This window comes from Lissotriton helveticus, chromosome 7, assembly GCF_964261635.1.
Source record: "Lissotriton helveticus chromosome 7, aLisHel1.1, whole genome shotgun sequence".
NCBI classification, from domain to species: Eukaryota; Metazoa; Chordata; class Amphibia; order Caudata; family Salamandridae; genus Lissotriton; species Lissotriton helveticus.
Genome location: NC_136068.1, coordinates 156,938,137 through 156,950,984, shown reverse-complemented (window position 1 = coordinate 156,950,984; position 12,848 = coordinate 156,938,137). Strand labels below are relative to the sequence as shown.

General features: G+C 43.3%; 1 protein-coding gene across 1 annotated transcript in view; it reads right to left on the bottom strand.

The window, feature by feature from the left end:
• The window catches only part of LOC144768973 (piezo-type mechanosensitive ion channel component 2-like), a 700,333-nt gene that overhangs the window by 571,636 nt on the left and 115,849 nt on the right, over window positions 1-12,848 (bottom strand). Inside the window, exon 7 of the mRNA XM_078652965.1 lies at window positions 248-461. Within this exon, the coding sequence (XP_078509091.1) occupies window positions 248-461 (214 nt within the window). The remainder of the gene's footprint in view (window positions 1-247; window positions 462-12,848) is intronic.

Sequence of the window (12,848 nt, the reverse complement as noted above, 5' to 3'; positions counted from 1 at the left end):
GCCTAAAAATTGTGCGGATTGTTGTAAATGTTCTCCAGGTCTGAAATATGATGACTTTGAAAAGTAAACCAATTTAGATTAAAATCCAAGGCATAGGGAAAATATGTGATACATGTCACTTAAAAAGTTTGATTCTACTGTTAAGTCCTGAGTCCGGCTTATCCTTTAAATGTACAGGCATTTAGAGTACTGAACACGGCATGCAGTTCAGGTAACAGTGCTTTAATGGTGCATGAGGTTCCCTTACCTGGCGTATATGTCCTCCGGTGGGACCAGTTCCTGGAAATAGGGCAACTGGTATAGGTAGATGCTGGTCAGGTGACCAGCGCTAAAAATGGCTGTCATCACACAAAGGCTGCTGAAGACTATCAGGGTGACGCTGCGGCAGCACGCCCACCAGGAGCACAGACCCATGAAGATGAAGAAGTACACGGAGGAGGTGACGGAAGGCACGATAATACCTGCAAATAACATTTGTTAAGGACACAATAGAATGAAAACATTAGACCAACCATCAAGTCACAGCGTTGATTTGTCAATAAGGTGTAATAGCCAAATGATTCTGGGATTTCTCTTTAGATTAAGTTGCTGAAACAATGACACATACTCTGCTTGAATACTGTGGGGCCCATTAGGATGTAGGGCGGATCGCCACCGCCCTCATGGTGGTGGTGGTCCGCCCTACATCCTAGCCCGCCCGCCACCCATTTCCCCCCGCCATATTAGTATGGCGGGGGGGACAGCGGCGGACGGGAAGACCACTTTTCTGCCCGGTCATCGAGTTGACCGGGCGGAAAAGGGTTTCATATGGTGGCAGTGTCTGCTATACACCCCCATCCATATCAGGATGCAGGGGGAGGTAGCCTTTCCGTGGCTGCGTTGCCGCCATGGAAAGGCATGCAGTGTTTGCGCCACAATACCAGGAATGCAGGATGCACCCCCCACTGTTGCGGGCGCATTCTAATTGCCCCCACAGGACCCCCACCCTTATGGCGGGCATTCCCTTTTACCGTGAGGATGGCAGGCGGACAATGTCACCAGTGCAGGAACAATGTGGGTCACATTCGAGGTACGTCTAACACATGGCTGATTCTGCCACAGCCTTACCATTCTTTCATGGCCAACAGGTAGTTGGGAATCCACTAAATTTACTACACGCTAGTCTGTCTTTGACTTTACCTTCAGGAGTTTTAAAGTGACAGACTTAATCAGTACTATTGTACCCCCCTCCCACCCCCCCACAAGCACACTAGCACCAACCATTGTAATTACTAACTGTACCTTGCCCTACAACAACTTCACTAAATCCACTGTACAATACAATAAAATACTGTCAAAATTGGCATGAGTAATTGCGCTCTACTAGATGAATGTGTCTATTGTCTACTTTATGTTTTATCAGACAAGCAGTGACTTTAAGACATGTTACGTGCTACTTATGTTTTTTCTAATCCATTAAACAAACAGTGAGAAACAGCACAAGCAACACAAGATAAGAAGACTCAAACTATTGTTTTAGGCAAAAGTTAAAACAATATACACGGATGACTGTCAATTTCCTACACTTATTAAACATATTAATTGTCCCTCAAGCGTAACATTTGATTTATCACGACATCTAGCAATCCTCGATTAAAAGTATATTTTTTTTGTGTTTGGCAAAATACACTCTCCTAAGACTAAAACCAGGCAGCTAGGAAAGCTGGAGCCCTGCAGTTGCTCAATTTCTGGGCGAGAGTGGGTGTCGGGTTGCGAGGCAGAGTCCTCCGGGCCTAATATCCAATTAATGCAGAGAAGAGGAGGCTGGGTGGGCAGTAAGGGCAATTTCCTACAGTCGCACCCCTTAATAAGCTGTGGTTCACCCCACTGCACTGATTGCTATTGGCGCCTCCTCTTTGGAACAGCAAATGGCATCATGATAGAAAAGGACTAAAGCCTTGTACTTCAGTGTCTGCAAGGTGTAAGATCCTCTGCAGATACTCCCTGCACCCACCCCTCTCCGTCTACGCAGAGATTTGTTAGGTGAAATGGCAGATGAACATGGACAGAACTGGAAGAGAAACACAGGCATACCAGGATATTAAAATAAACTAGACACTGTTTACTTTCCCTCTGGTGGGTAGAGAAATCTCAAGTGAACAGAACCTCTTACCATATGCAGCCTGGGCAGCTACAGAGAGGTCAGTCCCTGTAGTGAGCCTGCGGGCCACCATGGTAGGGACGGCTTAGAGTTACGCACCCAGATGCGGGGCTCTCGATGTGGGACCCCTTGTGGCCTAGTCCATGCTGCAACTCATCTGGCCCTGTTGTCGTCCCTGCTCTGCTGATGGGGGTTCAGGCCAGTGCTTGTGCTTGCACTACCTGCATCTCCATTAGATTATCGCCCCAGCAAGCAGGAGTTCAATTGCACATATAGTGAGCAAGCAGGAAACTTCAGGTGGTAGCACATTGTCTTGGATATGCATGCACTAAATCCTCTGGCGGGGCGCAGCCAGAAGCTATAAATAAAATAGTTCTTTGCCCGCACGATAAGAGTGGTGTCAGTGTGGGTACTGTAGATGAATATGGCTGTTTACAACGCATGTGAATACATCGCATGCCTTTACAAAGCAGCCATTACAATGACCGCGTTGTTACCAAGCGTATCATTACATCACAAGTCGTTACAACGACTTGCTGTAGGGGGCGCACTGGACTTAGGAATAGTATTATTTACTATTCCTACTCCAGTTTGTGCAACTGCAAGGAAAGAGTTGGATTGTATATCCAACACCAGCGTGCCCCCTGCAGCAAGTCTCTGTAACGACTTGCGATGTAATGGTACGCGTGCTAACAATGCGGTTGTTATAACGACTGCGTTGTAAAGGTACCGTGCTTTGGAGACAGCATTGTAAACGCTGTTTCCCACTGTAGGTGTGTCACATAGGACAAGCAGACAGGCAGTCGCACTCGCCTGTACATTTTGGCGAAAAGGGCGGTCACCATGCAACATTAATGCAGTCTTCGACCAAGAGCGAGAGACCGCTGTGCTGCGCATTTCCGCTCGGAGAGGTTTGGGCTGTTGCAAGGTAAACGGCTACACTCTCTGGTGTTCTTGTCAATGGAATCAAGAGGAACGAGAGACCTGAGATGCTGCTGCTCCATTGGTGGAAAGCAATGGAGTCCACAGGAGATAGGGATGATACGAGCCAAGAAGGTGACCCAGACCGCCCACAGCATCAGCAATATAATCTACGGCCACACTCCAGGCGGAACAAAAGGTTCAAGGACATTGGGAGCAATGTCCTGGAGTGAGGCTTAAAGCCAAGTGGGGAAGGGATGTAGTGAGCCACCCGGACACTTCAGAGGTAGCCCACTGCCCCTGATATGTGATGGAGCAAGAATTCGCACGTAAAGCGGTTTGCTTGTATCAAGAACCTCGAATAACAATAATGAGATATAACCAACTTGTTTGTCTTACTAATTTCCCTTTTATTCTGACATTTGGGGTATCCGAGAGATGCTTGCTTATGTGTTTATTAACCTTAACAACGCTTGCCTCTAAAAATGGCCGCTGCTTGGCGGGAATTTCTTCTGCACATGCGTTGGTCACACTCACGTGACGTGACGTACTCGCAGTTCTGGTGGGAACTTTTCGCGCTTGCTCACTTGACTTAAAATGTCCGCTTGATGTTCTCACATGCCGAAGCTTGCGCTGCCGCTTTTGTGCTATTGTTCGTCTGCATTAATATTAATGCTATAGTTAGTATAAAGTAAGGGGAGTCATATAGGGATTCCTGGTATACAGTGTATTCATTTATTTCTGTGTTTTAATTTGTTTTTGCTTACTTTTCATGTATTGTGTACTTTGGGCCTGGGAGGGAAGCAAACCCCATCTTAAGAAATCCCTACTGCGCATGTCATCCTGGCAGAGGGAAGAAAACCTTGTACCAGGTGAACTCAGCCAGCTGGCAGCCACAGTCAAGATACTCATGAGAAAGTGACCTGCGACCCGGCAGAATCAAACTGAACTGTCCTGCAAATGCAACAATTGTATAAAATTCATTGTATTCTGGAGAACATGTCATGGGAACCCCAAATTCAATAGGCGGTCCCAAATTATGCTAATATGGCATTGTAGAAACTTGTCCTGGTTGGTGTGTTAACCTGTCCTACTAGAGGACCAATCGAAATTGGGGATTCTTGCACTTGCAACATTTGGGGGGTGGTACACTGACCCGAAAACAGTATAACTAGCCTAGGTTTAGCTAGAGAAATTGTCCGACTTGTCCGAATAGCTGACCTGTCACTGACCCAACGCACTCAATAGGTGACTGATACAGAGAGCTGCGGAGCACTCTGTCCGTAATTTCCACAGACCCAGGGGGGTTTTGGAAACCTTAAGTGCTGGCGAAGCACTTTCTTCTGGAGAATTCGATAACCCAATCGGGGTCCTGACTGATAGCTGCAGAGAGGGTGTAGCGCAGGCGTTGCTTCCGAACTGCGGGTGCTGGTCTTACCTTGGTGGTCCTGTCCTGATCCTAATCTGGTTTTCCTGTCCTGTCCTGGGGTGTCTGTTCTGCACTTGCTGGCCTACTGGCGACTGTCCTTCCTTGGGGTTTCTCCTGTCCTTAACTGACCCGTGGCCAGGGTTGGTCTTCACACCGTTCTAGGTAAATATAGTGCTGGGAAATCTATTCTGCATCTTTCATTCTTTCCCTTGCTTAATAAAGTACGGTCTTGCATATTAATTTTCCATGTTTTCCATTTCACACTGCTAAATGAAAAAGTCTTATATTATCGTTGTTATTCTAGCATGTTCCAATTTTCCCTTCCTTTAAGTACAATCCTGTTTTCAGTTCATGAAATATAGATGTTCCTTTTCTTTATCCTCCTCTAGCCAATTAAAGTGATCTGCTCTGGAATTATAGCATGTTCCACTGTTACCTTTTCTATAGTTACATAATATCGCAGAGTTCTCATAATATAATCTAAAGTTCTTTTCAGTACCCATATTTCAGGGGTAATTTAACTGTGATATTCTTGTATGCTCCTTATCTTTCCCCGTCCTTTAGTCACCCTATGACTAGTCTAAATTTCTTGAAACTAATATCTAGCATGTTCCCTGTTCTTACCTTCCTTTAGACTTATAAATGGTTGGTCTCATATACTTCCTTTATGGATACGTGCTCTTTGTAATCTTGGTTATTGATTGTTTACTCACTGTAAATCTTATGCTTTCTGAAACTGACTCTGAATTTTAGATAAAGGTTTTAAAACTTCTTGAGTTTGTTGTCATTACATGAGTGCAAAGAAAATATGATAGTTGGTATTTTGTGCATGCCTTCCTTTTACAGCTAGCTCCCTGATCCATTGTGATCATAGGTACCCGTAACAGTGGATTGGTAAGTCGGGTACAGTAGAAATAAATAGGAAGGAACAAGGGTTACTGTTAGTAGAGTGCAAGGTCACCTGATTAATGAATAGTGAAAATCGAATTTGTATGGGCCCGATACGTATGTGGTAAAATAATAGTCGGGTGACCTGCGCGCTCTATCAGTAATTTTCTGGTAGCAGAGGAAATGGTTAGGGGCTAGTTAAAGTTAGGTAGAACTAGTTAAGATAGGTAGGTAGGTTATTTGCTGCTAATTGTGAACATTTTGCTGCTAAACGAATTTACAAATGTTTTATTGCTTTGAAAATTATGAAATGATTTAAGTTGTTTTTCTTGCTGTTATATTGATATATGTTCTAACCAACCTCGTTAGTGAATGTTATATGTTGTCTGGAATCCCCGGGGAAATTGAATAACGGGTGGTGAGGACTGGAAGCACTAATTAGGGTTTTCTGAATGTATGATTGAATAAATGGTAGCAAAGAGTTCGCTGGCAAAACTTCTAATGTGATATAACCTAGTAAGGGTCACACGGAAGGAGTAGCAGGTTCGTCTAAGCTTGGTTGATAGCAAAGGAGTTCACTAGTGAAACTTTTGGCTTAGTATATATCCCGCAGTGGATGAGTCGAAGGAGTAGCAGGTTCACTAATGCTTGTGTGAAGAGTAGGCAGAAGGGATCTACTCGTAGTATTTGAAAAGTAAATAGAAGTAGTTTACTTGCAGTGAAACAAATCTTTCCTTTCTAGACACTCGAGTACAGTGGCAAATGTGTTTACGTTGTTAATTAAACTGAGCACTTGCACTTTAAAGGGTAGAAAACGTAGTGTTTCTTACTTTGTGAAGGAGGGAGTCAGTTGCGGAGCTGCGCTGACGTCATTTTGTGCCGCGCTGGTATTGGTCGAGACAGCGGGCGTGTAGCTGAGGTGGAATTGTAAAGGAGGGGTGAGTGCTGAAGCGTGAGAACCTGTCTCACGAAAAGGCCGCGCACCAATTGGTCAAGACTATTTGGAATCGCGCATTTGATTGGTCGCAAGAAAATAAAAGACGCAATTGGATTGGAAGTGACTTATAAACAAAGTCGCTTGCGGAAAAGTATATGAGGCATATATCTAACCCAGAGACTAGACCTGATCCAAAATATTTAGGGTTTGGAAAAGAGAAGTGGAAAGGTCGTAGATACAACATTATGTACGGAAACAAGAGGAAAATGACCTTAGTAAACAAAGTGAAGAATTATTTCAAAAAGGACAAGCCTATCAAAACTAGAGAAAGAGTTGTCATTCCACCACCTAACACTTCCGCATCATTCATGATGTTTGATAAAGGGTACCACTCTTGTGTTTGGTTGGAAAATTGGGTGGAATATACTAAGAATGACGGAGTTTTGGCATTTCCGTTAGAGGGCACATTTAATGGCAGGATTCTGTTCAATTTGAGAACCCGAATGAACGATTTACATCCCAGACCCAGATTAACACAGTACGAGGCCTTAGAAGAATGGGAGATAGAGGCTTTTGAGCGAGACAGGCCCCGAATGGATAAAGGGTTAACCAAATGGTATCCAAAAGTGAAACAAGAAACCCGAGAGAAAAGAATGAAGGAGTGGAGACAGAACATGATAGTAGAGGGACTATACCCTATGATGGCATTGGGAGAACCCATGGGAGAAAAAAGGACAGAAAAGACAAAGCATCTGATGACCGGGGGGGATTCAAATGACGATTATTTGGAGGAATTGTTCATGAAGAATCCACCTCCTTATAATGAAGGACCCAGATCCTCAAGTGTAGGGGATGTTTGCCAAAGACCCCCTTTCCAGGAGGGATCAAGATCAGTAAGTGTAAGAGACGGCTGTCAAATACCTCCCTATCAGGAGGAGCCGAGACCTTTAACCACAGGGAATCCGTTCCTGAAACCTAATTATGGTGAAGGACCTAGTATGACGCATCCAACTGCCCCAACCCTGACTCCGCAAATAGTACCTGAAACAAGCCTGGAAAGAGTACTGCAGGAAAGAGAGCGAGAAGCCATAGCTAAACAGAGAACAGAATTAATTCAGAAAATCTCCCAATTAAACACAAGTCCTGAAGCCTTGGCAATTCCAGTAACTATTGGGCCAGTGGTTCCTTTGTATGGGGATAAGCAGGGGTGTCCCAAGACACCGATTATTTCCCCGGCTGTAGTACAGCCAAGAAAGGAGCCTTTAATTGTAGATGATCAGGCAAGCCAATGTGAATCTGTAATTTCCTTAATGGATTTGCCAGTAAGAGAGCTGGAAAGGGGTTCACAGAGAAAGAACACTCCTTTCTATTCAGGAGAAGTGCGGATTGAGTCAGCTTCTGGTACTAGAAGTGCCACTGTAGTGACTCCTGAAGAAATCGAGAGATGGAGTCGAGAATTAGAGAAACAGACTCCTCAGTCAAAACCACTAGATATTTACAAATTAAGAATAGAATTGGAAGAACTGATGGCTGGAAATGTGGGGTTGGACAGACTAAATACCTTTTCTGAAGAAGAAATGCTGTTTATCTGTAAGTGAAAACAAAAACACTGGGTCTGGGCTCCCACCGGCATCGCTTGCCACAAGCGTATAATGAACAAAAACAGTGCAAATGCCGCACAATTCAAAAATACACATTTGTTTGTATAAACATACGACTTGAACAATATGTTTATTGAATGAATCAAATCTGATTTTTATATATTTTTCAATTTTTCACTTGTATTTTGATAGTGATTTCCACAAATTAGATACAAATATTAAAAATCTGGAGTGCACAACAATAATTATTTACAGTGATTACAAACTCATTGTTTGACATTCAATCCTCATTCGTACCTCACTCATCCCACAACACAACAACAACTCACTATGAAAACGTGAATGATTAAATAAATGCTGTTAACATAAACAGCAACAAAAGCCAATGTTTACTTCACAATAAATTTGATATAAACAAATGTTTCTGTGTTAATTATTATTCAAACAATTTGGCTACTGAAAGGTCTACGCGTTTCGAACTAACATTATTGCGTAGTTCTCATCAGGACCAATCTGAAATAGAAGAACAGAGATTTTTTGAGAGGGGGAACCGCGCCTCTATACTGCCTGACCCCAATACTCAAGTGACCTCACCTACCTTGCACTTGGCTACAAAAGCTGGGAAGTTTGGTGAAATCTTGATCTAAAAAGTTTATCAAGAGAAACCGATCAGCATTACAACATATCAAGCATGCACATCACCAAAATGCACCATTTGTGTCACACACTTACTTCTGATTAATCCATAACGTTTGGATTGTGCCCATCCCGCCTATCTGAATGAAAAGGGGAACAAGGGAGACTGAGTCAATAAACGCAGCCCGATTAGGTTTGGTAGGGATGCACATAAATGGTTGAAGAACGAGCCGCTTACCTCTGTTGGCAAGTCGGGCACCTTGCGTTATTAGAGAGGATTGCCGGTGTCGGTGAAAGTGCTGCATGAAAGGAAAATCATTTAGCGCCTAACCTTTCATGTTATCCATAGTAACACTGTTAAGTCATGAAAGATAACAGATTGCCGCTTACCTCCGTGGGCAGTTAAAGCGCGGTGTGCTTTTGAAGTGAACGTTCTCCCGTTGCCGGTCAGTGTGCTATGCAAAGAAATTACGGAAGCTTAGCGGTACAAATGAAAAGGGGCCTTAACCATAAATATTTAGAATAGAGGAGTGTAACTTACTAAGGAGATCGTCGTGTGAGCACATCTTCCTCCGAGGCCGTCCAAACGCTACACTGGGTGTTGGCACTTCCTGGTTGCATTGAATGCTGGGAATTGTAGTCCTGTAAGAGCATCACCCGTAATACTAGGGTGTTCCATGAGAAGTTAGTGGACACCGCAGCTAGTATGGGAATAGATATTGGAAAATCTAAATCGTTGCAAAAACCCTACAGAGCAGAGTTCTCAGACAAAGATTTAGAAAATATGAATGTGTCAGGCAAAAAGGTACAGATCAAAGAATTAGTAAATCTGTTGCAAAAATGGGGAGAATTAGAAAAATGGAAAGCCAGATGGGCAAAGAAAAAGGAGGAAATTAGATCAAAACAGATGGCTTCAGAGTATGTCTTAAAAGAGGCAGACAAAGCAGAAAAATTATATCCTATGCGAGAAGTGCCAGGTGGAAAGTATGTACATGTTCCATGGTCCCGACAGGATATTGTGTCCTTTACCAATGATTTCCCAAAATAACGAGAGAAAACTGTAGATTGGTACAGGCAAGTAGAAAGGTTTGTGAAGGTACAAAAATGCCTGTGGAAAGATCTGGATGGGTTTTTCGATATCGTAGTTCCCGTAGATTTGTGGACAGAATGTAAAATTGCCATTGGTTGGCCTAGTGAGGAATTCCCTAGGGACCCTATTACAGGAGCTCCTTCCGATGAGGTGATGAAAAAATACCATCAAGTAATGTTACATCTGAAAGGGAAGGTGCCTGCAAAAGAAACAGATTGGACCAGAATAGATAGAACTACTCAGGATAGAGATGAAACTGTGCATTCCTATTATGAACGACTGTTACAGGTGTTCAAAACGTACAGTGGTCTGGACAACATCGAGATGAAGGACATGACCCATTTCATTTACAGGTTTGTAACAGGTTTAAGACCTGAAATTTGCCAATGGATCAAAGATAATAAAATCTGTTGGCAGTCTAAGAAAATTGATGAGGTTTTAAGGTATGCCAAATACTGTGAAGATGAGATGGCTGATAAACGGAAAGCATTGAAGGAAGAGGTCATGTGGGCACAAGTAAAATTAGCAGAACAACAAGAAAAACAGTTGAGTAACATGAATGGTAATACCCAAAATCAATGTTCTGGGGGTGGAGGAAAGCCCAGAGTAAAAATGAGCAGAGAAGAAGCCAAAAAGAAATTCCCCTGTCACGGATGCGGCCAGATAGGTCATTGGAGAGACGAGTGTCCATATGCACAAAATTGTAATGTTCAAATTAATGATGTAAATCCACAGACGAAGAATGAGAAACCACGAAAGACCCAGCAAAAGGTAAAGCAGAATCAGTTGCCTCGAGCACCTAGACAGAATTATAAAAAACCAGCACGGCAGGGTGAAGACACTGAAGTGTGGGAAGGAAGGGAGGATAGAAGTGCAGCTGTTTCACAATTCCTGTTAAATGACACATTTCTCTGTGATGATACCTACTGACGGTGCCTGAGGGGGGAGGACGAGGAGTGCGTACTTGGCGCCTCCTTGCCGGTGGACCAGACAGGTCCATACATTGAAGGAAAGGTTGAAGGAAATGACTTTACCTTTCTTTTGGACACTGGTGCCACTCGTTCTACTGTGAGAACAGCAGACGTTCCAAACCTACCCCTCTCGGGAGAAGCAATCCAGGTAGTTGGCATTTCTAATCAGCTAATTAGTACCCCAGTTACAAAACCCATGGAAATTAAAATTGGGAATTTCAAAGAGATGCACAGATTTGTCGTTTGTGACTCCAGTCCTGTAAACCTGTTAGGGAGAGATTTGTTGTGCAAAATGAATTGCACCATCTTTTGCACACCAAATGGCGTTGAAATTCAGACCCCAGATAAAGATGGAATTTACAAATTAATGTTAGCGAGACCAGATTCAGAAATTAAAAGACTGACCATAGCAGATTTACCTGAAGAACTCCAAGAAACCGTAAAACCAGAAGTATGGGATTTTACTGGAAAAGATGTAGGTCTAATGGCAAATGTAGACCCAATTAAAATAGCCATAAAGGAAAATGCAGTGTACCCAAACATTAAACAGTACAAAATTAGTGCAGAAGTAAAGGCAGGAGTTGCCATTGAAATTAAAAGATTGTTAGAAGCCAAAATCATACAGGAAGTGATGAGCAGTCCATGCAACTCACCCATAATTGGAATCAAGAAACCCAGCGGTAAGTACAGGGTAGTACAGGACCTGCGAAAGGGTTAACAAAATTGTGGTCCCTTGTTGTCCTGTCGTGCCAAACCCTGCAGTGATTCTATACCAAATTCCATGGAATGCTGGATGGTTTACCGTCATTGACCTATGTCATGCATTCTTTTCAATCCCATTGCATCCAGACAGCAAATTTCTATTCTCATTTGAATTCGACAGTCACGTGTTCGTCTGGAATCGCCTCCCTCAGGGGTATACAGAAAGCCCCTCAATCTTTAATCAGATTCTGAAAAAGTGTCTTGAGACCCTGATCTTGCCTGGAAAATCAGTTCTGGTGCAGTACATAGACGACCTCTTGGTGGCGTTTAGGAGCCGAAAAGACTGCGTGACTGACACCATTGCCTTACTGAACCATTTAGGTGAGGGAGGGCATAAAGTGTCCCCAGAAAAGCTGCAATTCTGTACTACATCAGTGAAGTATCTGGGGCACCAGATAGAGAGGTATCAGGAAAGTCACCTCAGAAAGAATCAGGATAATTCGAAACATGGAATTGCCAAACACTCAGAAGGAAATCAGAATGTTCCTTGGAGTTGTAGGTTACTGCAGGCAATGGATTGTGGGATTTGCAGTCCTAGCAAAACCATTGATAAAAATGACCAGGAAAGGAGCAAGTGACCCAGTGGAGTGGGATGACGAAAGCATGTCAGCTTTTATCAAATTACGAGATTGTCTCTGTACTGCTCCTGCCTTAGGAATGCCTGATTTTTCAAAGAATTTTGCACTGTTCTGTGACACACGAGACAATTGTGCATTTTCAGTCCTGACCCAAATTCATGGTATGACCCAACGTCCAGTGGCATACTTTTCTTCCACATTGGACCCAGTAGCAGCTGGATTACCTGGGTGTTTGAAAGCTGTAGCTGCAACCTGCATGAGTCTTGAACAGAATGAGTCCATTGTGATGGGACATCCAGTAACTGTGTATGTTCCGCATTCTGTGGTGATTTTACTGACAAGAACGAAAACCCAGTATCTCACACCTAGTCGGCTGACTAAGTACGATAGAATCCTTGTAGGTGCAGGAAATGTAACCATCGAAAGATGTAACATTTTGAATCCTGCACCCTTACTACCTAGCTCATTTGCAGAAGAAGTGAGGGAAGAATTTGCACATGATTGCATTGACTTAACTGAATTCAGTACAAAACCACGCCCAGACATTAAAGAGCACCCTTTGTACCATGGAGATTATGATCTGTTTGTAGACGGCTCATGCATGAGACACGAGGACTGTGGCTTAAGTGCTGCCTACTCGGTGTGCACTCTGGATCGTCCGATGGAAGCATCTTATTTGTATGGAGTTAAGTCTGCACAAATAGCCGAATTAATTGCATTGACAAAAGCTTGTAAATTTGGGAGAAATTTGAGAATAACCGTGTATACTGACAGTCAGTACGGTTATGGGGTTGTGCATGACTTTGGCCAATTGTGGCTATAGAGGGAGTTCCTGACTTCTTCAGGTACCCCTATCCGAAATGGAAAATATGTGCAGGATTTACTGGAAGCAATC